This window comes from Acinonyx jubatus, chromosome D4 (genome assembly GCF_027475565.1).
Source record: "Acinonyx jubatus isolate Ajub_Pintada_27869175 chromosome D4, VMU_Ajub_asm_v1.0, whole genome shotgun sequence".
In the NCBI taxonomy this organism is placed as follows: domain Eukaryota; kingdom Metazoa; phylum Chordata; class Mammalia; order Carnivora; family Felidae; genus Acinonyx; species Acinonyx jubatus.
The window spans coordinates 61,756,898-61,781,077 of NC_069391.1; the positions used below are offsets into that span (position 1 = coordinate 61,756,898).

Genomic DNA, 24,180 nt, shown 5'->3' on the forward strand with positions numbered 1-24,180 from the left:
ATACAAGTTCTGATTCTCCTTCTGTTAAGTCACAGGGAACCCGATTAGTTTCTGCTAGGGTTGAGATGAATCAGATCATGGCTAAAGGTCATAAAGGGAGTGATGATTAGCATTGATAGTGTAAAGGATCCATTTATTAGCAGTACTGATAGTAGGATTATTGCTAATGTAACTTTGTATGAAATTGAGCTATGGCCCACAGGGCTCTGATTAAGGCGTAATCATAGGATTGAGTAAATGGCGAGACTTGACATAGCTAGTATAAATAATACTCCTAAGTTTATGTTGATGAGTGGATATGGTATTGGCAGGGGGATTCAGATGGTTAGGGCGAGTGAGAGGGCTAAAATGGGTGCTATAATAAATGTAGATATGGAAGATGTGAGGGGTTGCAGGGGCTCTTATTAAAAAGTTTCACCGCATCTGCAGTAGGTTGCAGTAGCCTGTATGTTCCTAAGATGTTTGGTCCTTTGTGAAGTCGTATATATCCTAATACTTTACATTCTACTCGTGTTAGGAAAGCTACTGCAAGGAGGATTGGGACGTTCAGTGAAAAGATGTTAATTACAAACATGTTAGGGAGAGGAGTTGAACCTCTGATTATAAAGGTTTAAGTTTTATGCAGTTACCAGCTCTGCCACCCTAACAAACCCGGATTCTTGGGCAGTGGAAGTTAACAAAGTCTGGATTGAGATTATATCATCTAATGAGTTTAAGGCACTTTTTGTGAAGTAGGCCTCATTTCTCTTGTCCTTTTGTACTGGGAGAAATTGTTTAATAGAAACCAACCCGCATTGCTCCAATTTGAGCTCAGATCACGTAGGACTTTAATTGTTGAACAAATGAACCTTTGATAGCTGCTGCACCATCGGAATGTCCTGATCTAACATCGAGGTTGTAAACTCTATTGTCAATATGAACTCTAAAATAGTATTGTGCTGTTATTCCTAGGGTAACTTGTTCCACTGATCAAGTTTTGGGATCAATAAGTGATGTAATACTTTTGACTAGTTGGTCTAGATTTCAGACCCTCAGAGGTTGTTTATTCTCCGAGGTCACCCCAACTTAAATTGTCAGTCCATGTATTGTCCCTGTTGGTTGAATTGAGTTGATTTCTTTGGACTGGTTAATTAAAGCTCCCTAGGGTTTTTCATCTTATTATTATATTCCCTTCCCACGGGAAGGTCAGTTTCATGGATTGGAAGTAAGAGACAGCAAAACCCTCATGTGACCATTCATACAAGTCCCTATTTAGAGAACAAATGATTATGCTACCTTTGCATGATCAGGATACCACAGCCATTTAGATCAGGATACTGCAGCCGTTTAACAAACGTCACTGGGCAGGCTGTACCTCTAATACTAGAAATGCTAGAGGTGATGTTTTTGGTATACAGGCGGGGTTTGTGTTTGAGTTCCTTTTACTTCTTTTAATGTTTCCTTAGTTGTGTGCCTGTGTTGTGTCAACAATTAGTTTGATAATTAGTTTATAGCTGGATTATTTTATCTTATTGTTAACTGTGTTATCTGCTCTAAGTTTATGCAAGGACAAGTATTAGCATTGTTGCTTCTTTTGTTAAATAGATTAACCCAGTGTTAAATTAGGAGTTGGTTGCATATTTTGGTATTAAGATGATTTTAACGCTTTCTTAATTGATGGCTGCCTTTAGGCCAATTATGGTTGTGTTTATGCTTATTCTCTAAACAAGGTTGTATTTTTTTCTAAAAAGCTGTAACTTTTGAGATATATTTTAAACTTATATTAGAATTTTTAGGTTTTTAGGGAAGTTTAAAGTTGAACTAAGATTCTCTTCTGGGTACCAGCTATCACCAGGCTCCTTAGACTTTTCACCTCTACCTACAAATCTTCTCACTTATTTTGCAACATAGATGAGTTTATTCTACACAGGTTGTTCATAGGTAGCTTGTCTGGTTTGGGGAGGACTAGCTTAACTTCTCTTTGTTAGGTTATTCTAGTTAATTAAGCAAAATGTACAAAGGGGTAATGTTTGCTGTTTAGTATTTTTAATTTTTCTTTCATTGTTCCCTTACAGTACTTTCTTTATAGCGCCAATTTAAATTTCTCTATCCTATACTTGTAAGAATTTATTAAATGTTTTGGTTGTTTCATGTTAGTTGAGTTTTTGGTTGTTTTGGCTAGCTTTGGTTCAAGATGATCATTTGATGTGAAATCTTCTGGGTGTAAGCCAGATGCTTTAAGCTACATCTTGGTTTATCCATGCATACTTTCCAGTATGCTTACCTTGGTATGACTTATCTCCTCTTGTGTTTTTGTTATTTGAATAAGTTGTCTTTAGGTTTATGTCACTTGAGAGTGACGGGTAGTGTGTGCTTTCTTCGTGGCCCAATTCAATTAAGCTCTCTATTCTTAATTTACTACTAAATCCTCCTTTAGTTCTCAGTTTCATAAGAATTTTCATAGGGAATTGTGTTTTTACGTAGAAAATGTAGCCCATTTCTTCCTGCCTCATGAGTTACACCTTGACCTAACTTTTTGATATATGATAGTTGTTATTACTTTTCTTTCTTTGTAGGGTTTGCTGAAGATGCCAATATATAGACTGAATTGGCAAGAGGTACTGAGGTATATTGGGGTTTATCGATTACAGAACAGGCTCCTCTAGAGGGATATAAAGCACCCATAGTGGGGTATCTAATCCCAGTTTGGGCCTTACCTATAGTGTAACAGGAGGAATTAAAGTCATTTTTGTGACTTATTTTTATATTAATTGTAGCTTTTTACAGCCTAGTTAAGATTTAACTTTAGTGCAGGGTTCTCTTTAACACACTTTACACCCTAAGTCTATTAATTTGGGTCAATCATATGACCACCATGGCTGGCGCAAAATTTACCAACCCTGTTTAATATAGCTTAGTCTAACTTTCGTTCATGGCTTAATTTTTATCACTGCTGTATCCTGTGGGGTTGTGGTTAAAGAAGGCATCATGAGCCACATTTTAGTGTGTTTGATACCTGCTCCTTTTGATCACTGGTGATTTAGAGGGCATTTTCACCGGGGTGCGAAGACTTGCATGTGTAATCTTTTTAACAACCAGTGGAAAGGCTAGGACCAAACCTTTGTGTTTATGGAGTCTGACGACTCATCTAGGCATTTTCAGTGTCTTGCTTTACTCAGTAAGCTATACTAACAGGTTTATGTTGATTTGGATTTGAGTTTATCAGTTGATTTTTATGGTACTTGTTTAGTGAAAATTAACTGTTCAAGAAGAAAGAGAGCTCAGGACTATGTATCCTAGTGTATTATATGGGAATTTGATGTTTGAGCCTTATATTTGGATGTGCATTTAGTCTTGTTTTGGGGGTTTAGCAAGAAGATAATAAATACGTTTATCTATTATAGGGTTACAGGGGACTTGGGGGTAAGGGGAGTTTGGTTAAGCTAGTTGTTCATTATGAACTCTGTAGTACCAGAATGAAGATTTGGAATTCTTAATCATTTAGAACCTTACTGCTCAAAAGTATGATCTGTATGTAGCCCATACCTGGAAACTTGTTAGAAATGCAGAATCTCAGGTCCCACCTCAGACCCATTAAATCAAAAACTTCATTTTAACAAGATTCCCAGGTGATTCTTATGCACATTAAAGTCTGAGAAGCATTGACTTTTGTATACAACTTACTAAGCTGGTAAGCCACTTCGAAGTACTATTTTAATATATTCATAATATTCATAGTTTGACTTCAAAACTGTGTTCCTTTAAATGGAATATTAAGTATTTGTTGATTCCTATGAACTGAAAGATTTTAAGTTTCTTAGAGTGTGTCTGGTTGTCGGGGTGCATGTTTTCATTGTTACTGTAAGTTTCTACAAACTATACATGCAAAATGTACCCTTATTCCTTGTATAATGAGACACCTAAGATGCAGGTGAAAATTCCTCTGTGCTTTGCCATGTGTGCAAATGAGAAATCTGTGCTGTGATATTAACTACCGCACGAAGTTCAGTGAAAAGGCATGTAACCCATCTGTAAGCTCTGGGGCAAATTTGACATGTTAGTCAGAATAGCAGATTTTACAATGGGAAGTTTAGTTACCACTGAGTGAGTAGTTACTAAAAACCTGGTGTAGGACCAACAATGAAGCTTTATAAATGGAATAGAAGTTGAAGACATTATCAAATTTTAGAGGCACTCACATAGTTGTCCAGTCCACTGCCTATTAGCATTTCTTCCAGGACTCTAGATTTGGCAAATGGGAATGTGTAGTTTATAATAAAATATTAGCAGCACTGTCCTACTACATCATTGTGTTTTATACCCTTGAAATTATTTGAGTTACTTAAATGCATATTTTCTCTTCATCGTCAGTTCTGTGTGTTTGAAAGTATGTAGCATTTCTAATAATAATTGTTAATACTAATTATAATTTATAATATGTGTGATTTTTTCTTAGTCTGTTAGATTTAACTATATTGCATACATTTAGGTAGATCAAGGGCATATCAGTGATTTCATATGGCTTAACCTAATAATGAAGTTTAAAGGGGTCCTACTTTCCCATTTTTGTCACACAGTTATCACTAGGAATAATCTTGTTGTAACCCACTTTTCTTTTGTTGTTGTTTTTTGGGTTTTTTTTACAAAATATATGCCTTTTAGGAAAACAGTATCCTTACACAGAAATTAATGAATATAACAAATTTGGGCTGGTAAAAACTTATGGTGAATTAATAGCTTTATAAGTGTAGTTTTTTTTTTTTAAATTATCATGCAGTATAAACATTACAAGACTTTCATTAACCTAAAACTTTTCCTCTTTATGTAGTTGCAGTTGTTTTAGAAACATTTCTTTTTTATAATAGATTTTTTAAAATATGGGCTTAAATTATTTTAGGGAAAAGTTAAATATATTGGGAAAAACTCAGTATATTTTTACAAGAACTAAAATGTAGTTGTTAATATTTTTGCTGACACTTCACTGTTTTTTACTTATTTTTTAATGTTTATTTATTTTTGAGAGAGAGAGAGGCGCAAAATGCAGGCAGGGGAGGAGCAGAGAGAGGGAGACACAGAATCCAAGCAGGCTCCAGGCTCTGAGCTGTCAGGACAGAGCCTAATGCGGGGCTTGAATTCATGACCTAAGCTGAAGTCGGACACTTAACCTACTGAGCCGCCCAGGTGTCCCAGACACTTCACTGTTTAAAGCTTTTAGTAGTTAAGCCAAACTAGTTTGATTATTCATAACTAAAAACCAATTATTTTGGCTATTTGTCAATATTAACCAAGGTGAAGTAAAATTATATTTCCATATAATTATGAAAAGAAATAGATGCTGTCTGTGGAGATGATTTTATTAAAGACTACAAGATCATATTAAGAATGTGTACTTAATGTCATTTATTTCTTTGAATATATTATTACATATAGTGGAAATCCTTCTTTCTTGGCAGTCCCAACCATAATACAATTAGTTTGATCATATAGTTAGCAAACTAAAGCAAAGGTATAATGACATTTCTCCAGGGACGCATTTATTCATCAACTAGGATACTGCCTGATAAAGCATTTCTTAAAGGTGATTCAGTAATCTGTGAATTATAGGGTGAGTTTCCAGATCTTTGTCATTCTGGGCTGAAAGTTGATAACGTTAAGAAAGTACCTGGATTATAAAGCAAGCTGAGAACAGAGGGGTGTGGTATGAAACCACCAGGGTTGAAATTTCAGTTATTTTTATGCTATGCCTGAAGTTCATACATTATAACAAGTGATATATTTTAAAATATAAATTGTGGGATTTTTTTTGCTTTTTACTATTACAAATACAAATAATTGTGAATTTAGTGTATGTTAAATCAACTTCTGTTACCACATTTTGGGTGTTTTATATTATGTGTTATCAAGCTGTGTTTTTGTGTTTTATTTTAGCTTATTTGCACTAATCTTGATGAACTCAGGGAATTAATCACAAAAATCGAGAATGAACTCAAAGATCTGGAAAACAGTAGAAAAAAATCGGTAGGTGTTGATCCAAAAGTTTTATCTATTATTTTTAGCATTAAAATTTATTCCTGCTTTTTTCTAAAGCTTTCTTTTTTAATCTTGTTTTTCTGGGTTACATAAAAATTTGCAATGAAAAATAGAAACATTGTTCCTTTTATTTCTTCTGTGTGGTCTGGTTTTCATTTTTCATAGAGAAAAATGTTACCAGGGCAAGTAAATTAAATTTTGTTTGCCTGGTTTATATCAGGTATAGTTTTAGAATATTTCCCAATATACTGGTTGGTTGTTTGCTGACTGGTAGTTTTTAGGGTAACGCTTGCCTTGCAGATATTCTTAATTAATAATTATATGCTTTTAATGGAAGTTTATTGCTTATTAACATAAAAATTTTAATTAACTGTGACATAAATAATATATAAATTTTTAATCCTGCCCCAGATGTTTTTGAAACATACTTACCAGTATGTCTTTTAAAACACCTTTATCAGTTAAAGTCTTTTTTAAACTTTATATATTCTAAATTCACAATTTTACCTTCATTTTTTATAGTTCTTGAGAGAATATAAAGAAAAGAATATTCACTCAACACTTGGTAAAATACTCATTTATGTTATTTATTAAATCAGTGATACTTGCTTAACTGGCATTAATAGTTCAGTGATATTACATATTTGAAACACAGTTATACACCAGTAAATGTGAAGGCTTTAAGCATTGGAGAAAATCAATCATTATTTTAAAAATACCTTTTTTTTTATGGCTTAGGAATGCCATGAAGCCACTTTTAGTTGTTCGCTCAGAACCTGTTAATCTAGAATTATGTATAAAATAAAGATAGTGATACATACAGCAAAGCTTCATATCAGCAGATTTGTAGTAGTCATTTTATATGCTGTTTAGGAGAAACATATTGGTAGCACTCTGAAGGGAGGAGACTTAAATGCCATTAAAGGACAACCTTCTGAGGTTATTTAACAGAGGCATAAAACAGCCATAAGCATTCAGAAGTTTCAAGTGATACCTCTGAGAATATCGATATAATCTAAGAGATAGGATAATGTTCATAGTGATAGCTATTAATTAACAAAAAAACATTATGTTCAGTATACAATCTGAGAATGTGGAAAACTGTTATTTTTAGAAATATTTCTATTAAAAATGGTTTAGACCCTTATAAGATTCTTATGTGTTCATGTGTGTGTGTATGTGTGTGTATACACTTGTGTGTGTATACACGTGTGTGTGTATGTGTGTGTGTGTCTACACATACACACTTTGGTATATGGGTAGTTGATGTGAAACACCAGGTGTTTTTTCAAACAACATTTGTATTAAAATATTTTCTCAGCAAAGTTATTTTTAATATATCTGATGTTATATGATCATAAAGGACTAATTCTGTTCTTTAATAGGAAGAATAGTCTTTTAATCAGGGTGTTATCTATAGTTTTTGTAGAAGCTGTTTATTTTTAGTGAGTTGTCTGTTCTTCATGAGTCTAAATAGAATTCTGTTAAGTAAATTTGCTAATTGTTTTTTATGCTATGGTTAAACATAATGTATGCCTCTTAACTTGTTCCCATATTATAAATTAGGGTGTTGTTTTCAATAAATAGTTTTATGCATAACTGATTTATGTACTTACTTACAGCATGCATTGTAAGAGAAAAAGACTTCTGCAAGTATCCTAGAGTTTTCTGTAAAGCCATCCACCTCACTTCCATTAGTGGTAGGAGGTATATGCATATGGCCTTCCTTTACAGGAACAAGTAGAAGGGTAAAAGAAAGTATAGATTACAAATTTTTGACATTGTAGTCTGTGGAGGCATGTTTATCAGATAGTTTTAGGTTACATACAGGGTTTAATTTGTAAATTTTGTGACTCTAAATTTTTAACTTGTTTATGACTCATAATATTTGCATATTAGTTTTAAAATATGTTTTCTGCTCTTCAAGAAATAGAAATTCTTGGGACTGTACTTAGTAGGGATAATCTTACTGAGATTACTAACATAAGAGCTATTTCCCTTTAAACTGCCTAAAAGGTTGTTTTCATGTGAAATGGGCACACAGCATAAAGGTAACAATAGACCATAAAAGTTTACATAGTATTATCTGTCATTCCTTATTTTTCTATACAAGCTATTATTGAGTATGGTAGATGTTAGTTATAGGAACTAACCTTATTGAATGTATATGTTAATATTAAATATCAATTTATTTGGCATCATTTTGGAATAAGATGTTTCACTGAACTGAATTTTCTAGGTAACTGAAACCTAAACTTTAGGACTAAATTCCTTCCTTCCTTTCTTTCTAATTTCTTATTTTAATCATTTAATGAGAAACTTCCCTGCCTCCTTGTACTATATTCAACAAAATTTTAACACTTTTTGATGATTCAAGGATCATTATGAATATCCATAATTATACTGATACCCTAAAAGTGTACTGATATCAATAACTCTAAACATTTACCAAAAGACCTTTATGTTATATATTTTGAAGGTGTGTGTTTGTATTTTTGCTTTTGTTATCTTTTCTTGGTCAACCTGTTGTTTCTTGTGTTTGTCCATGTACTTGCCTTAGCTAATATACTGTGAATTACAAAGGAAGTAACAATATTTATAAGAATTCGACTTGTAGTAAGGACCTGAGAGACTTTCTTAATAATGAGAAATGCATGAACTTGGTGATGGTGGTAGCCATTTTCACTGATTCCTTGCCTGTGGACTTCCTTCACTATTGCCAGACAAATAGAGTATTAATTTTGATCTTCATAAGATATCACTGTCAAACTAAAATAGTATTTAGAGTCAAAACAATTCTGTTACTCATCAGCTTTTATATCTATAATGCTCCAGTAACAAAGAGGATTTATTCCATATAGACATTTATTTGTCATAAGCCATTTTTAAAAACAAATATTTGTGTGATAGAGGATTTAATATGGATTCATACAAACACCTCACTTCTTTAGAGGATTTCTTCTCTGCAGAGCCTCTTCAGATAGTTTATAATCTTTTAAAAATCTGGATCGTTTACTCATTCTTGTAAGACAGCTAATTCCATTTATAGTTAATAATGTAAGGAGAAAAAATGCTTTCATTTTCTTGAGTTTGTCTGAGCACACTTGATACCATTACTTCAATTTTGGAAGCAACTTTCAACATCCTTTAGATCCTGCAGTGTTATACCTAATTATTTACCTGAGATTTGTTTAAAGTGAGACATCTGGTTGAGATAAATAGAAGTATATAGTTTGACAGTTTTTAAATTTTGTTTTCCTCATTATTGTTTAGATCATAGGATTCTTCAGGGAGCTAAAGGAGAAAATCATAACATTTTATTTTTATTTTGTGTTTTTAGTCAAGAGATAAAATTCACATTGTCTATTTGGAAATTATATTTTTATCTTATTTAATTTTTAAATATTTATTTATTTTGAGAGAGAGGAAGAAGGGGAGGGGCAGAGAGAGCAAGGGAGAGAGAGAATTCCAAGCAGGCTCCATGCTGTCAGTGCAGAGCCTGACGCACACAAGGCTCAAACCCACAAACCCTGAGGTCATGACCTGAACCAAAATCAGGAGTTGGATGCTCAACCAACTGAGCCACCCAGGTGCCCCAGAAAATATCTTTTTAGATTGAGGAAATGTATTAGTTTTCCAGAAAGATAGAGCTCAGATTATTGATAAATTTGCCTGATCCTGTTGTATTTGAAATATATTAGTATTGCTTTCAGTCAAAATTTTGAACAGTCAAAATTGGAAAATTTTGCCAGGCTGATATCAGAAGTGGTTATATTTTGCGTTTTTCATGTGACCTTTTTCTCTTTTTCATATATCCCTAATTTCCTTATGTTTTAGATCATAATTTAGATTTTCAAAGAGGTTTCAACCTAGTTTTCTTCAATAAGGAAAGATCCCTATAGAAACTGGGTGTAAGGAAAAGTGTGAACAATTTGGCAAAAAAAAAAAAAAAAATTTTTTTATAAGAAAAGAAACCTTGTCTGGATTATATAGTGATGAATGATAGCCTTATCAATATAGAGAAACTAAAATTTAAAATACAAGACTTTTTCTTTTTTTTTCTTTTCTATCTTTTAGTAGTTAAGTAACTCAACACTTAGGATAAATATCATGATCAATATATAAGAAAAGCTATAAAACTGCCTTGCCATTTGAGCCTGTAATCCTGTTTGGAATTTAACTTTTACTTTCCCCATTTCATGCCCTATCTCCAAAAGCAATTTACACAATAGTGTGTTGAGCAGACTACCTCTAATAGTGGAAATTTGGAAAAAGCCTATATGTCCAACAGTAGGAAGATGTCTAACCAAACAGTATTAACACAGTAGTGTATCATAAAGCTAGTAAAATAAAATATTTGTAGGTCATTGTTACTACATGGAAATAATTTGTGAAATGTTAAATTTTTTAAATATATAAAATGATATGTGACTAATGATTATAATATATAAAAAGACATGTTAAGAATTGGAAAGGAATTCCAAGTAGTGAATAAAATTAATCTTTATTATGTTCTTAAGATAATTTAAATTCATCATACAATAATATTTCTCTTGCCTAACCAAAGGGTGTACATTAACAAGACCAAACGTTAGAGAAATTAGAAGCTTTTATCAGAGATGGTGACACCCCTTTTTTGATCACAGAGTTCTGTATAAGCCACTGGTTATCAATCAGAGATGATTCCTCTCCCCACCTGGGAGACTTTTGGCAATGTCTAAAGACATTTTTGGTTGTTGAAGAGGTGGTACTGGCACTTAATGGATAGAGGCCTGTGATGCTGCTAAAAATATCCTACATTATAATGATCCTATAATGCACATGATAATCTCCCACAATAAAAAATTATCTGGCCTCAAATGTCATTTGTGTGGAAATTGCAAAACCCCAGCATAAGCCTGTATTTGCTAAGGGCCCTATTCCCTTGCTTTGTCTGCTGCCAACTTATTATGGAGAGAAAATAAGTTGATGTTTTGAAAGTTAGGTAGAAATCAATGGAATCATATACTCGCTCCCATAATTGAGAGTACTTTTAGTAGACCATATACTTCTAATTCAGACTCACATTTGGTGAAACTTGTGAATGTTAGTATTAACATTTACCCTTTGTAATTCATCAGATAGTTAAAAAATATTCTTGACCTTAGCTTCATATCCAGCTGTTTTCAATGTATTATGATTTATGACCTCTTTCAAGTATATTCACCATTTACCTTTACCTTCCTTTATATAGGAAATGAAATTACAAATAACATGATTGTATATGTATTTTCTTTATTCATTTTTAGAAAGATGCTGTAATATATTCTTAAAAAGTGAAGACACAGTAAGGAGTAGAAACAGATAAATAGAAAAATATAGTCAAATTATGTTTAAAAGTTATGTGACTTTATACGGGACCCCCAAAACATAATTGCATGTAGTATAGCCTTAATATGCAGCCAAGGGTTATTATATTTTAATCTCACTTTCTAACACCTGTAACAAATTTTATTATAATGAAAGATTATGGGATTTTTCCCTCCTCTCTGTATTCTATATCCATGTGCTCACAGTGAAGCATCAAATCATAATTATTTTATAACCAGCTGTTGAGAGTGCATAATCTATTTTACTAGAGTGTAAAGAATATTAGATACCTTCAGAGTCCTGAATATGCCCTAATTAACTTTATTTAATGGCTTTTCCTGTAGATATGGTGCAATAATCTCTAAATTGTCCTTAAAATTAATTATACTTAAATTTTGACAATTACATCATTATATATATATCATTTTCTTATTCTAGATTTTCTGGTAAACTACTGGTTAACAAAACTGAAAACTATCTCAGCTGTGGTGGGGGAATCACGTCTTTAGTCATATGTAAAGCTTTTAAAAAATTAAAACGACCTTTTGGGGGCGCTTAGATGGCTCAGGTGGTTAAGCATCCAACTCTTGATTTTGGCTCAGGTCATGATCTCACGATTCTTGAGATCAAGCCTCCTCTCAGGCTCTGCACTGACAGTGTGCAGCCTGCTTGGGATTTTCTCTCTCCCTCTCCGCCTCACCCACATGTGTGTGTGCTCTCTCTCAAAATAAATAAACATTTTTGAAAAAAATAAAACAACCTTCTGGAAGGCCTGTGCAACAGACAAAATAAGTTTCTGTATGTATCTTAGTTATAGGTTCAAGTCTTATTCATAAGGCTTGTATTTCCCCACTGTCCTCTGTGTGCTATGCATACTACCAGGAACTTGGTAGGGGTCCAGAGATTAAAACATAGTCCTTATCCTTAAAGAATCCACTTACAGAGTTTAAGATTTTATTCCCAACCCTGAGGATAAATTTTTAATTTTAAACAGGGTTAGTTGAGCTAGCTTCTGTCCTTTTATGAAAGACTTAATCTTTTCTTTTCAAGCAGTGTTAATTCAGAAGTCACCAAACACTCCAGACACCTGCTTACTTCCCTTGTTTGAGAGTATAGCGGAGAGATAGAAAACATATGTGTTTTATGAACAATCAGATGGTAATTGACATGCTCAAAATAATAGAAAAGAAAGTTAGATGACAGGAAATATGAACCAGAGCAATATTTGGTAAGACAAAGCTTTAATCAACTAATTACTGAATTATCTAAGAATGCATTATCCATATTTATATCTATCATAAATCTTGTTCTTTGGGTATTTTTTTTTTTTGACCTTTAATAACTACTCAACCTAGAACTGGATTTTAACCCCTGTTAATAGAGCTCACTGTTTCTACTTAATTACAGTTTGGCATAGTTTTAATCCCATTAGGGAAACTTTCATAAAAACAATTACTTGAAAACCCCTTTTCTTCAAAAGAAAGTTGCAATTAAAAGGGAAAAGGGTTATTTTGTATTTTTATATCAGGCAGATAATTGAAGTGAGCTTCAAAGGAAGAGTTGAACTAAGTTACAGATTCTTCTATAGCTAGAGCTTCATAGTGTGGCTTAAACCCTTCTGAATTAACATATCACACACAAATATAACTAACATTTATATGTCAAATAAGTTTCAAAGCACCAACTAAATTTGTATTAGCTATTTAATAGTTACTACGTTCCACTGACAAAAGTTGTGGAAAATTGAATTGAAATCTTTGGGGTGATTAAGGCACCCCTCCATAAGCTTCACATCATTCCAACTTTTTATATTACAGAAGATATTGAACTCTTTGGAAAGACCCCAAAATTTAAAGATAGAATAGTTGAATGCATTTTGTGAATTGGTAAAAAATATAAAAAAAAAACAAAAAAAACTGAGAGAATTGAACAGTAATAGAACTTCCCTACCATTTTACCAGACTTTAGGAAAAGAAAAAAATGATACATTACATATTAAAGAAAGATCAACTCAGAATCTGCAGAGAGTAGAAAGGAGCCTGCATAGAGGGTGTAGAGTACACAAAAGAAACAAACCAAAAAACAGACTCTTAACTATAGGAGACTAAACAGATGGTTACCAGAGAGAGAGGTAGGTAGAGGGGATGGGTGAAAGAGGTGAAGGGGATTAAGAGTACACTTCTTTTGGGGCACCTGGGTGGCTCAGTTGGTTGAGCATCCGACTTCGGCTCAGGTCATGATCTCACGGCTCGTGGGTTTGAGCCCCGCATTGGGCTCTGTGCTGACAGCTTGGACCCTCGAGACTACTTCAGATTCTGTGTCTCCCTCTCTCTCTACCCATTCTTCAAAAATAAATAAACATTTTTTAAAAAGTACACTTGATGAGCATGTGAGTAATATGTGGGACTGTTGAACCACTATTTTGTACACCTGAAAGTAATATAAAGTATGTTAATTACACTGGAATGAAAATTATTTTTAATATAGAAAAAGGCTTACCTGTAAATACTTTTTAAACAATATGTGATGCTAACAAGTAGTAGTAGGTGCTTTTAATTAGGACAAGAGCAATTTAAGGCAGGTTTATTGACAGTAGCATGAAACACTGACAGGCAATTAGAAAAACCTGTAAGAGTATGTCTTGGTAGTCCAAAAATATAGTCAATAATCATTTGATGTAGAAATACAGATCATAGAGAAATGTGAACAGTCCCTGAGAGTCACTGTATTAAAATGTAACACAATAATTTATGATGATTCAAGTCATCAAGAGTTAAATTATATTCATTGTGTGTTCAGAAAATCTAGAAGACATATTTCCCTCAATTAAAAAATCTTTTGCATCTGAACAGAAAACCTCAGTTAAATAAGAAATTTACTTATGTAGTTTGAATACTTTTTGTAGGCCCACTCTGTGCTAGGCATTGTGATAGAACCTGAGAAAGTAAAAATAAGTAGGTTACTGTCCTTGCTCTTCAGATAGTCCCAATCTTCATGTCACTTATGTGGAATTTTTTTATGCTCTGATGATACCAAATGTAGCATTGCTTAGTGATTCAGACTGTGCAGTGAATTGCTTGAGAACCCACCTTTCTGATATATCAGGTATAGATTGATCAAATTTTATCAATTTATTTGCTACCACCATTTACTTTTGAAAAAGGTCAAATTCAGATACTCAACCTGTGGTTAATTTCCAATCCAGAATTCGTTCTTCTTTGTAAATGAAAGTGGTTATATACCATCTGTACATACATACTGTTAGATTTTCTTCCCCAGTAGTAGTAATTACCTGACTAGGAATATGATCTTTTACCCAGTTTTCCTCTCTACAAAACTAAATGCCATTGAAATTTGCAGTAAATTTTCAGCATTGATGCAGTTGTTTGTTTTCATGCTTTCTAGTTAAATGCTATTATGGATATATAATGGGCATGTTGTATATGTTGTTCAGTGTGGGATGCCTTTAAAATAAAGTACAAATGCTTTTCTGTTAAATTAGTCTGTAAAAAAAATTTTTTTTAATGTTTATTTATTTTGAGAGACAGAGACACAGCGTGAATGGGGAAGGGGCAGAGAGAGAGGGAGACACAGAATCTGAAGCAGGCTACAGGCTCTGAGCTGTCAGCACAGAGCCCGATGCGGTGCTCGAACCCACGAACTGTGAGATCATGCCCTGAGACAAAGTCGGACACTTACCCGACTGAGCCACCCAGGTGCCCCTTTTTCTGTTAAATTAGTCTTAGGTGAAAATGGATGAGAGAAAATACTAGCATGAGATAGTTCATATTAGAACCTCTGGCAGTGTTAATACCTTTTAACTTTTCTGATGTTAATATGCATATATTTCACTATACTGTCAAACTAGCACTTTTCCAAGGGACTGTATACCAAAAAGGTGAATACTTTACCCCTAAAACTGTGAGTATGCAGGAATACATGAGTATGATGATAGTTTATTTAGGTAAGCAATAAGAAAAAGTAAATACTACCTTTTCATTTAATATTATTTAGACTAAGGAGAATGCCAAATAATTGGTTTATTAATATACTTAATTATAGTTAATTTGATTTGTGCTGTGTTTTTATACATAGGAGTTGAAATTATTTACAAGTTACCTTCAGATACTGCTAGTGATTTTAAATGAGACACCTTTGTGTACAGTTAGCTTTTCTCAAAGTTATTTGCATTTTATTTGAAAAGCTCGATATATTGTTATTTAATCCCTTTTCCAATCCCTTGTCACAATTTATGTGACAAGAGCCAAGCCTGTAACAAAAAAATATTTTGTCATATGGTCCAGTTTCTGTGATCTAACATTTATAAATAAAGGAGTATAGAAAAATAGAAAAATAGTATTGATGTTCTTGTTATATACATCTTGTTTTTTTACTGTTCTTAACATATTAGTACCTCCTCAATTTATAAAAGCATTCTTTGTATATTTATATATGATTTTATTTTTTTCTTCATATAGCTGTCAACAGCTATTTTGTTTACATATAATGTTATAAGAAAATCTATATAAGTAATAGGATGACTTGTGTAAACAAGTTACTTTCACCTAAGTTTAACATTCACAGCATCTACAATTATTAAAATGTGTAAAATACATCCATGATGATGAGACATGTAAGGAACCTGGAATTTATTTGTTTTCCTTTTGTTCTTCTTTTAGGTGTCCAATGTCTCCAGCATCAGTAGATTGCCAACTCCCTGTCCTTGCAACACCCCAGCCAGCATTATGCTGGTTCTGTCATACCCATCCCTGATTACTGCAGCAGAATGGAATCGTTCTTTAGTTGTAAGGTAAGTTTCCCTCCCCACTCATTTCACACACATAGACTCAGCTTTTCATTTTATAATATTGTGTAGTTTTGTAAGTTTTTTTTCAAGTTTCTTTTCCTGTATGGTTCCTTAGGTTATTAGTGTATCTTATTCAGAAACTTATAAAACTGCATAATATAATAAAAGTTTTATCTTGTAACCATAGACCAGGTTCTTTTTGTAGTAATCCCTATGAGGTTATAATACCTCCATTGTTTGACATTTGGGGCATCTCATGGAAAGGGAGCTGGCAATCTGCAGCTGCTGTGGACATTGGATGAGAAGTATTGAAAGGTAAGCTTCAGATTTAGACCATATTAAATGCCTTTGGCTCTATGGTGTATGCTTGAAATTCATACTTTATGTTAAACTTTATATTAGGTTCATAAAAGAAAAATATTACTCTCCTCTTTTAACGTGACCTTCAGTAAATGTTTGCATTATTAAGTTCACATAATACATTGGGATTATCTTACAAGATAGTTTTTATCCCTGAAAATAGAATTCTAATATTGAATGAAATATTAAATGAAAATAATATTAAATGAAAAACAGTTTATTCTTCCCCCTTTTCACATACCTGTTTATAAAAAGTGTTAGGACTACACTTATATACACAAAGCTTATAAAATATTTTTTTATTAGAGAAATAGTTATAACACTGTTTCACAAATGACCTCTTACTAGTCCTTCTATACCTACTGTCTTTATTTTCAATTCTGTGTTGATATCTACAGATAAAGATTGTAAGAACCTTTCTGATTTTTATTACATCCATATTCTCTCTTAAGTGTTTGAAGATGAGGAATTTGCTGTTTTCCGTGTTTTTTAGTCCAGTTTTAAACTTTAGAACAGTATAATTTTAAGTAATATTGTAAATAAACTAAATTTTATAGATTTTAATTTTTGTATTACAGAGACACCTACGTGTAAAGATAGGTACTTAGGTAATACAGTCTCTTATTCTTTAGGAATTGTCTGTATGTAGGCCAAGTGGCACAGCATTGTGTGGAAGAAGGGATTTTAACATTCAGAAGACCTAGAATTCTAGCTGAAAGTCTACCTCTGTCTACAGGCACTTCCCTGTGTTTCACTGAGTCTGTGTTCTCCTCCTTCCCTTTAGCTTTAATAATTTCATCCTAGAAGAAACGCAGTAGTTGTTCTCAGTTTTGCCTTTTTGTATATGTAAATAAAGCTGATCAGTCACAAAAGCTATTGCTAGCTTTTAGTTAATGACCTGATTTAAATTCGGGAAATATTTGATTTTATATAAATTTTTACATTAGACCTAAGTTAAGGCAGATGGTTGCCATCTCTAACTTCTTTTAAAAATTCGTAACTTTTTTCTCTTTATATTAGTTTCATTGTATACTGTGACACTCCAAGACCACCACTAGGTAGGAGGGGACACGTTATATTAATTCCATTTGGTTTCTATTGACCAAAGAAGATGGTAAATGAAACAGTCAGTGTGAGTTTCTTTTTTACTGTCAAGTGGTTAAATCACCTTACCTAAAATACCAGTCCCAGTGCAGCGATTCTGAACTTTTTTAAATGTGTATCCCCTTTTGGTAAACATAAAAACTGTGGACACACATACCCCATAGCAGGATATAGTGATATCCTTTATTGAGGTCATTGTATTCTTTACATGTATCTTCTAGTTTTTATCACTCTTTCTATAATTTCTTTTATGAGAATAATAGACTTTTTGTTTTCCAAATATATAATAATTAAATATGCATTTTTAAATAATGAAATACCATACCATCACTACCCCAAGTTGAGAATATACAATATTAAAAAAGGGGAAGAAGGCCAAAAAACATATATAAAGTTAGAAAGCTATAGGCATTTTCAAACAGGTCAGCAGATAAGACAGAATTATATGAAAGTTAGAATTCTATTCTCTGATTAATATTTATGATCCCTTCTCTGTATATATAGTTGGATAGTTCAGTAATATATTTTCTGGACATTAGATTAATTAAAATTTAGTAATCAAAATCAAAAGATAAAATTCTCCTAATCTTTTTTAATGTCTTTTCTACAAAAATTAATGCTATAATTTAATAGAGACACAAACACAGCTGACAAATGTCTTAAAATAATGACATTCAGCTACACAGACTCCTTTTCCTTTGCCTCATCTACCTAGTCTCAAGGTCCCACAATACTGCTCATCCTTCTACATTCCCCACACCATCACCACTACACTAATCCAGATAGAAGCCATACTACCCAGGTTCATTCTGCATCTGCCATTCTTCCCCCATATAACCCTCAGTTACAAAAACTTCAGAATGCCTGGTGCTCTCGGGGTGCCTGGGTGGCTCAGTCAGTTAAACGTCTGATTTTAGCTCAGGTAATGATCTCATGATTCCTAAGTTTGAGCCCCACACTGGGCTCTGTGCTGACAGCTCAGAGCCTGGAGCCTGCTTCAGATTCTGTGTCTCCCTCTCTGTCTCTCTCTCTCTCTCTCTCTCTCTCTGTCTCTCTCTCTCTCTCTCTCTCTCTCTCAAAAATAAATAAAAATTACAAAGAAAAATTGAAAGAAAAAAAGAGAATGCCTGGTGCTCTCTAGTCTTTTAACACTTTTCCAATTAAGTATACCACAAAGATGATAGTCTCCCTGAACCTTCATTACTCATGCCTTTCGTCTTTCTGCTTCTATTCTTACCATTTCATTTTTGAGCCAAGTAGTAGTTAAAAAGTTGAGAAATAATGCTGTTGTATGCCCTGTTAAAGAAAAAAAAAAAAAGAATCTCTACCTTTTTTTTTTTTTTTTTAACTGAGAGTACTACCTCATTCCACAAAGGATTTAGGGTGACTGTCTGTCATCTGCCTTTTCATCTTCCTCATTTACCTCTCCCTAAATAAAAGTATTGTTTATTGTTTAATAGTTTTGTTTTCATGGGTTAGAATAAGCACTTTATACTATCTTCTAACCCCCTTTTTTTTTGAGAAAATAAACTTTTGAGATATAACTTACTTTGAGTCCTTTGAGAAAGCATTTGACAAGAAGAAAAGTCTGTCTAGTTTATTATATGAAATATAATTGATATATCATATAAATGATTGATACAATTGATATAATAATGATTGATATAATATATAAATGATATATGAAATAATTACTTTCCTTGAAATTTTTTCACAATAGTCTGATTTGTCAAGTCATTAAAAAGATAAGGGTTAATCATTGAGCCTAGGTTCCATACTCATTATGTGCACACATATAATCCCAAATCTTCCTACTCTTCTAATAAACAGTTCCCTTCCAAGATGTAAAAACCTCAGAAGCAAAAATGTACTTGTTTATTTCTACATGCATAAATATTCTGTTGGAGTAGGAACTACACTATTCATCATTTATGTTTGTGACTAAAATTTCACATACATAGATAAATTTCACATTTCAGTAAGTGGCTGAAATGTTGATGGTTATATATATATATAAAATTGGGAAATTTATGCACAGATTCAGAATACATTTTGCTTTAGGATGTGGTTATTTTTCTGCCGTAGTGTTCTACCTGTGTGTTAAATTAACTCAATAGTTGCTATGAGATGAAGTCTAATTTTTGCATGTTAATTGTGATCCACAATATATATAGTTGTGTATTTTTTGTTACAAAAGAAAAAAATGAGTGGTCTGTATGGTATATGAATTATATCTCAAGAAAAAAAAGAAATACCACATGGTTATAGAGCAGCAAATGATGAAGATGGTAGTGATGATGATGATGATGATGATGAAGATGGTGATGGTGATAGGTATACACTAACATTGTGGAAAAGGGGGGAGTTGGCTACCTAACGATATAACTTCTGTAACCTTATTGTTCCTATGGTATTTGAATAATTTTATGGGTACTGGTGAAGTGTATCTTTACTAATGGTTTTTATAACCTATGTCATTGAATTTATGCAATACAGCTTTAAAGAGTAGACATGTAGAGTAGAGTGATGTAGTTCTAAGAACTTGTACTTCAACATAAGGTAGATCTGGATTCAAGTCATAGGACCATAAACAAGTCATTTAATCTCTCGGCCTTAGTTTCATTTGTTAAGTGAGACTAAAAAGGCACGTACATTAGAAAGGTTTTCATAACACTAAAGTACATGTGTATTCTCATGCTCATTCAACCCCTCCATTCTTTCCCCTCCTTCTCTTCCTCACTTTCCTCCTCCTTTTCCCTCCCTCCTTTTCCCCTTCTAGATAGAGATACAGATAGATAGAAATAGAGATAGATATATGAGTTAAATACTTTGGATAATACTTAACAAATGGAGAGGGGGTGTCAGTAATTATTAACTCAGTGTAGCTGTAGCATTATAGTGTTGAAAATTATGACCACTTATCTGTTTGTCTGTGCTGGAAATATTTTTAAGTAAAAATAATTCTAAAACTTTCTAAGGAAGTTTGTTAAGACTGTGCTTGAATATAACAATCCTGACTTTTTTCTCTTTTTTCCCACTCTTTGGGATAATTACAAAAACTTTACAGAAGTGAACCATACCATTTACATATTTAGCGAATTTTTATGAATGTTTGTATTTTTACATGTATTTAGAAATGACTTATTAAAATATTTACAGTTGACCCAATTAAAAACCTAAAAAAAAATTTTGTCTCCTTGTTTGATTAAATAGGTTTTAGATTTCTCTAGTAGAATTGAGAATCTTTAAAATATTATAAATTTATTACAGAATATTTTTCCTCTTTCTGCAACCTTCTAAAAAAGATATACTCATTTGAAGAGTATTGGTGTTTTGTTTTGTGTTTTACTCAGAAAATAAGGCTTGACATTTACTTTTAGATTAAATCTAAAGGATTTACTTTAATATTGTGTTTTTAGGGCAAATGGTATCATCGGAGGCAAGCTGTAAAAGAATTGCATGGTACATTGATACGTCTTTTAAATGAGTTGCTGCCATGGGAACCAAAGTTGATGAAAGCTTTTCAAAGAAACAGGTACTTTGAGCTTTATAACGTTTTACTTATTTTAGGGCTCTTAGCTTGTGATTATGGGAAGATGTTCTGGAATCATTTGGTATTTTTCCATTGATTTATAATTCAGCAGTTATGTTTGAGTGCCTGCTGTGTGCAAGGCACTTCTAAGCCCTGAAAAAGTAGTGCTGTTTAAACAGAACCCTACTATCTTGTAAAAATGAAACTGTACGTATTAAATAACTCCCCATTTTCCTTTCCACCCACACCTCACAACCACCATTCTACTTTGTCTATATGATTTGACTGCTCTTAAGTACCTCATGTAATGCACAGCATTTATATTTTTGTGTTTTTGTGACTATCTTCTTTCACTTAGTATAATATTGTCGAGGTTCATTCACGTTGTAGCATATGTCAGAATTTCCTTCCTTTTTAAGGCTCAGTATTTCATTGTGTGTGTATACCATTTTGCTTATTTATCTGTCAGTGCTGATGCTTGGGTGGTTTTCATGTTTTAGCTATTATGAATAATGTTGCTAAGAACATGGGTGTACAAATATCTCTTCAAGATACTGCTTTCACTTCTTTTGGGTATATACTTAGAAGTGGAATTGCTGGATCATATGGTAATTCTATTTTTATTTCATTTTATTTGTTTTGTTTTGTTTTTATTTATTTGTTTATTTAAATTCAAGTAGTTAACATAAAGTGTAGTATTGGTTTCAGGAGTACAACCCAGTGATTCATCAATTACATATATAACACCCAGTGCTCATCGCAACAAGTGCCCTCCTTAATGCCCATCCCCCACCCATGGCTCCTCCATGAACCCTCAGTTTGTTCTTTGTATTTAAGAGTCTCTTATGGTCTGCCTCCCTCTCTGTTTTTACTGTATTTCATTTTTCCTTCCCTTCCCCTATGTTGATCTTGTTTGTTTCTTAAATTCCACATAAGAATGAAATCATATGATATTTATCTTTCTCCGACTGACTTATTTCAGCATATTCAGTGTATTTAGCATAATACACTCTAGTTCCATCCATGTTGTTGCAAATGGCAAGATTTCATTCTTTTTGATCACTGAGTAATATTCCACCACACATAGACACACACACACACATCTTCTTTATCCATTTATTAGTTGATGGACATTTGTATTTGGGCTCTGTCCATAATTTGGCTGTCGTTGATAGCACTGCTATAAACTTTGGGGTGCGTGTGCCCCTTTGAATCAACATTTTCATATCCTTTGGATAAATACCCAGTAGTGCAATGCTGGGTTGTAGGGTAGTTTTATTTTTAATTTCTTAAGGAACCACCATACTCTTTTCCAAGTGACTGTACAGTTTTCCATTCCCACCAACAATGCACAAGGATCCCAATTTCTCCACATCCTCACCAACATTTGTTATTTTCTGGGGTTTTTTTTTTTGTTTTTTTTGTTTTTTTGTTTTTTTTTACTAGTAACCATTCTAATGAGCACTAGGTGGTATATTTTTGTACTTTTGATTTGTATTTACCTAATGATATTGAAATAAAATGGGTATCTTTTCATATGCTTATTGGTTACTTACATATCTTTGGAGAAATGGCTATTTATGTTTTTTGCCCATTTTTGAATCTGCTTGTTGATTTATGTTGATTTTTAGGAATTCCTTGTATATTCTAGCTATTAATCCCTTATTGGGTATATGATTTGCAAATGTTTCCCTCCATTCTGTGTGTTATCTTTCTGTTTTGTTGATAGTGCCTTTGATGAGCAATTTTTGAAATTTTTCGTGAGGTCCAGTTTGTCTTTTTTTGTTGTTGCCTCTGCCTTTGGTGTAATTCCCAAGAAATTATTAGTAAGTTTAGTAGTAAGTTTTGAAACAAGGAAGTGTGAGCACTCCAACTTTGTTTTTATTTTTCAAGATTGTTTTGGCTCAAGTCCCTTGAGATGCCATACGAGTTTTAGAATAGGTTTTTCTATTTCTGTAACAAATATAATTGGGATTTTGATAGGGATTGCCTTGAATCTGTAGAGCCCATTGGGTAGTATTGACATCTTAAAAATATTAAGTCTTCTAATCCATAAACATGGATGTGTTTCCATTTATTTATGTCATCTTTAATCTCTCTCTCCAGTGTTTTGTACTTTTCATTGTACAGGTCTCTCACATCCTTGATTAATTCCTAAGTGTTTTATTCTTTTTTATGCTATTAAAAATGGAATTGTTTTAAGATGCTTTTCAGATTGATCATTGTTACTGTATAGAAATGCAACTGATTCTTGCGTGTTGACTTTGTATCCTGCTACTTTGCTAAATTCATTTAGTTAGTTCTAACAATTTTTTTGTGGCTCTGTAGGGTTTGCTACATGTAAGATCATGTTGTTTGTGAAAAGATTATTCTTTTCAATTTGGATGCCTTTTCTTTTTCCTGCGTAATGCTTGGTCTAGAACTTCTTTTTTTTTTTTTTTAATGTTTGTTTATTATTTTTGAGAGAGACAGGACAGAATGCAAGTGGGTTAAAGGCAGAGAGAGAGGGAGACACAGAATCGGAAGCAGGCTCCAGGCTCTGGGCTCTCAGCACAGAGCCCAATGCAGGGCTCAAACTCACAAGCCGTGAGATCATGACCTGCACTGAAGTCGGACACTCAACCAACTGAGCCACCCAGGCACCCCTTGGTCTAGAACTTCTAGTCCTGTGTTGAATAGAAGTAGCAAAAGTGAGTATCTTTGCCTTCTACCCAAACTTAGAAGGAAAAGATTTCAGTCTTTCATCATTGAGTGTGATGTTCACTATGGGTTTTCCTTATGGCTTTTCTTATATTGAGATAGCTTCCTTCTATTTGTTGAGTGTTTCTATCATGAAAGAATGATGAATTTTGTCAGATGCTTTTTCTGCAATGATTGAGATGATCATGTGGTTTCTTTGCTTTCTTGTGTCAATGTGGTATGTTACATTAATCAGTTTTCATATGTTGAACTATCCTTGCATTCTAGCAATAAATCCCATTTGTTCAGGTCCTTTCAGTATGCTGCAGAATTCCATTTG

At 33.0% G+C, this 24,180-nt stretch overlaps 1 protein-coding gene across 3 annotated transcripts in view; it reads left to right on the top strand.

Moving 5' to 3' along the window:
- KIAA2026 (KIAA2026 ortholog) overlaps positions 1 to 24,180 on the top strand; it is a 131,766-nt gene that overhangs the window by 83,011 nt on the left and 24,575 nt on the right. For 2 of the 3 annotated variants that reach the window (XM_027047167.2, XM_053205127.1), the window contains 2 exons: positions 5,908 to 5,997; positions 21,049 to 21,164. In XM_027047167.2, coding sequence (XP_026902968.2) covers positions 5,908 to 5,997; positions 21,049 to 21,164 — 206 coding nt within the window. The remainder of the gene's footprint in view (positions 1 to 5,907; positions 5,998 to 21,048; positions 21,165 to 24,180) is intronic. The other variant, XM_053205128.1, reaches the window with a different exon arrangement.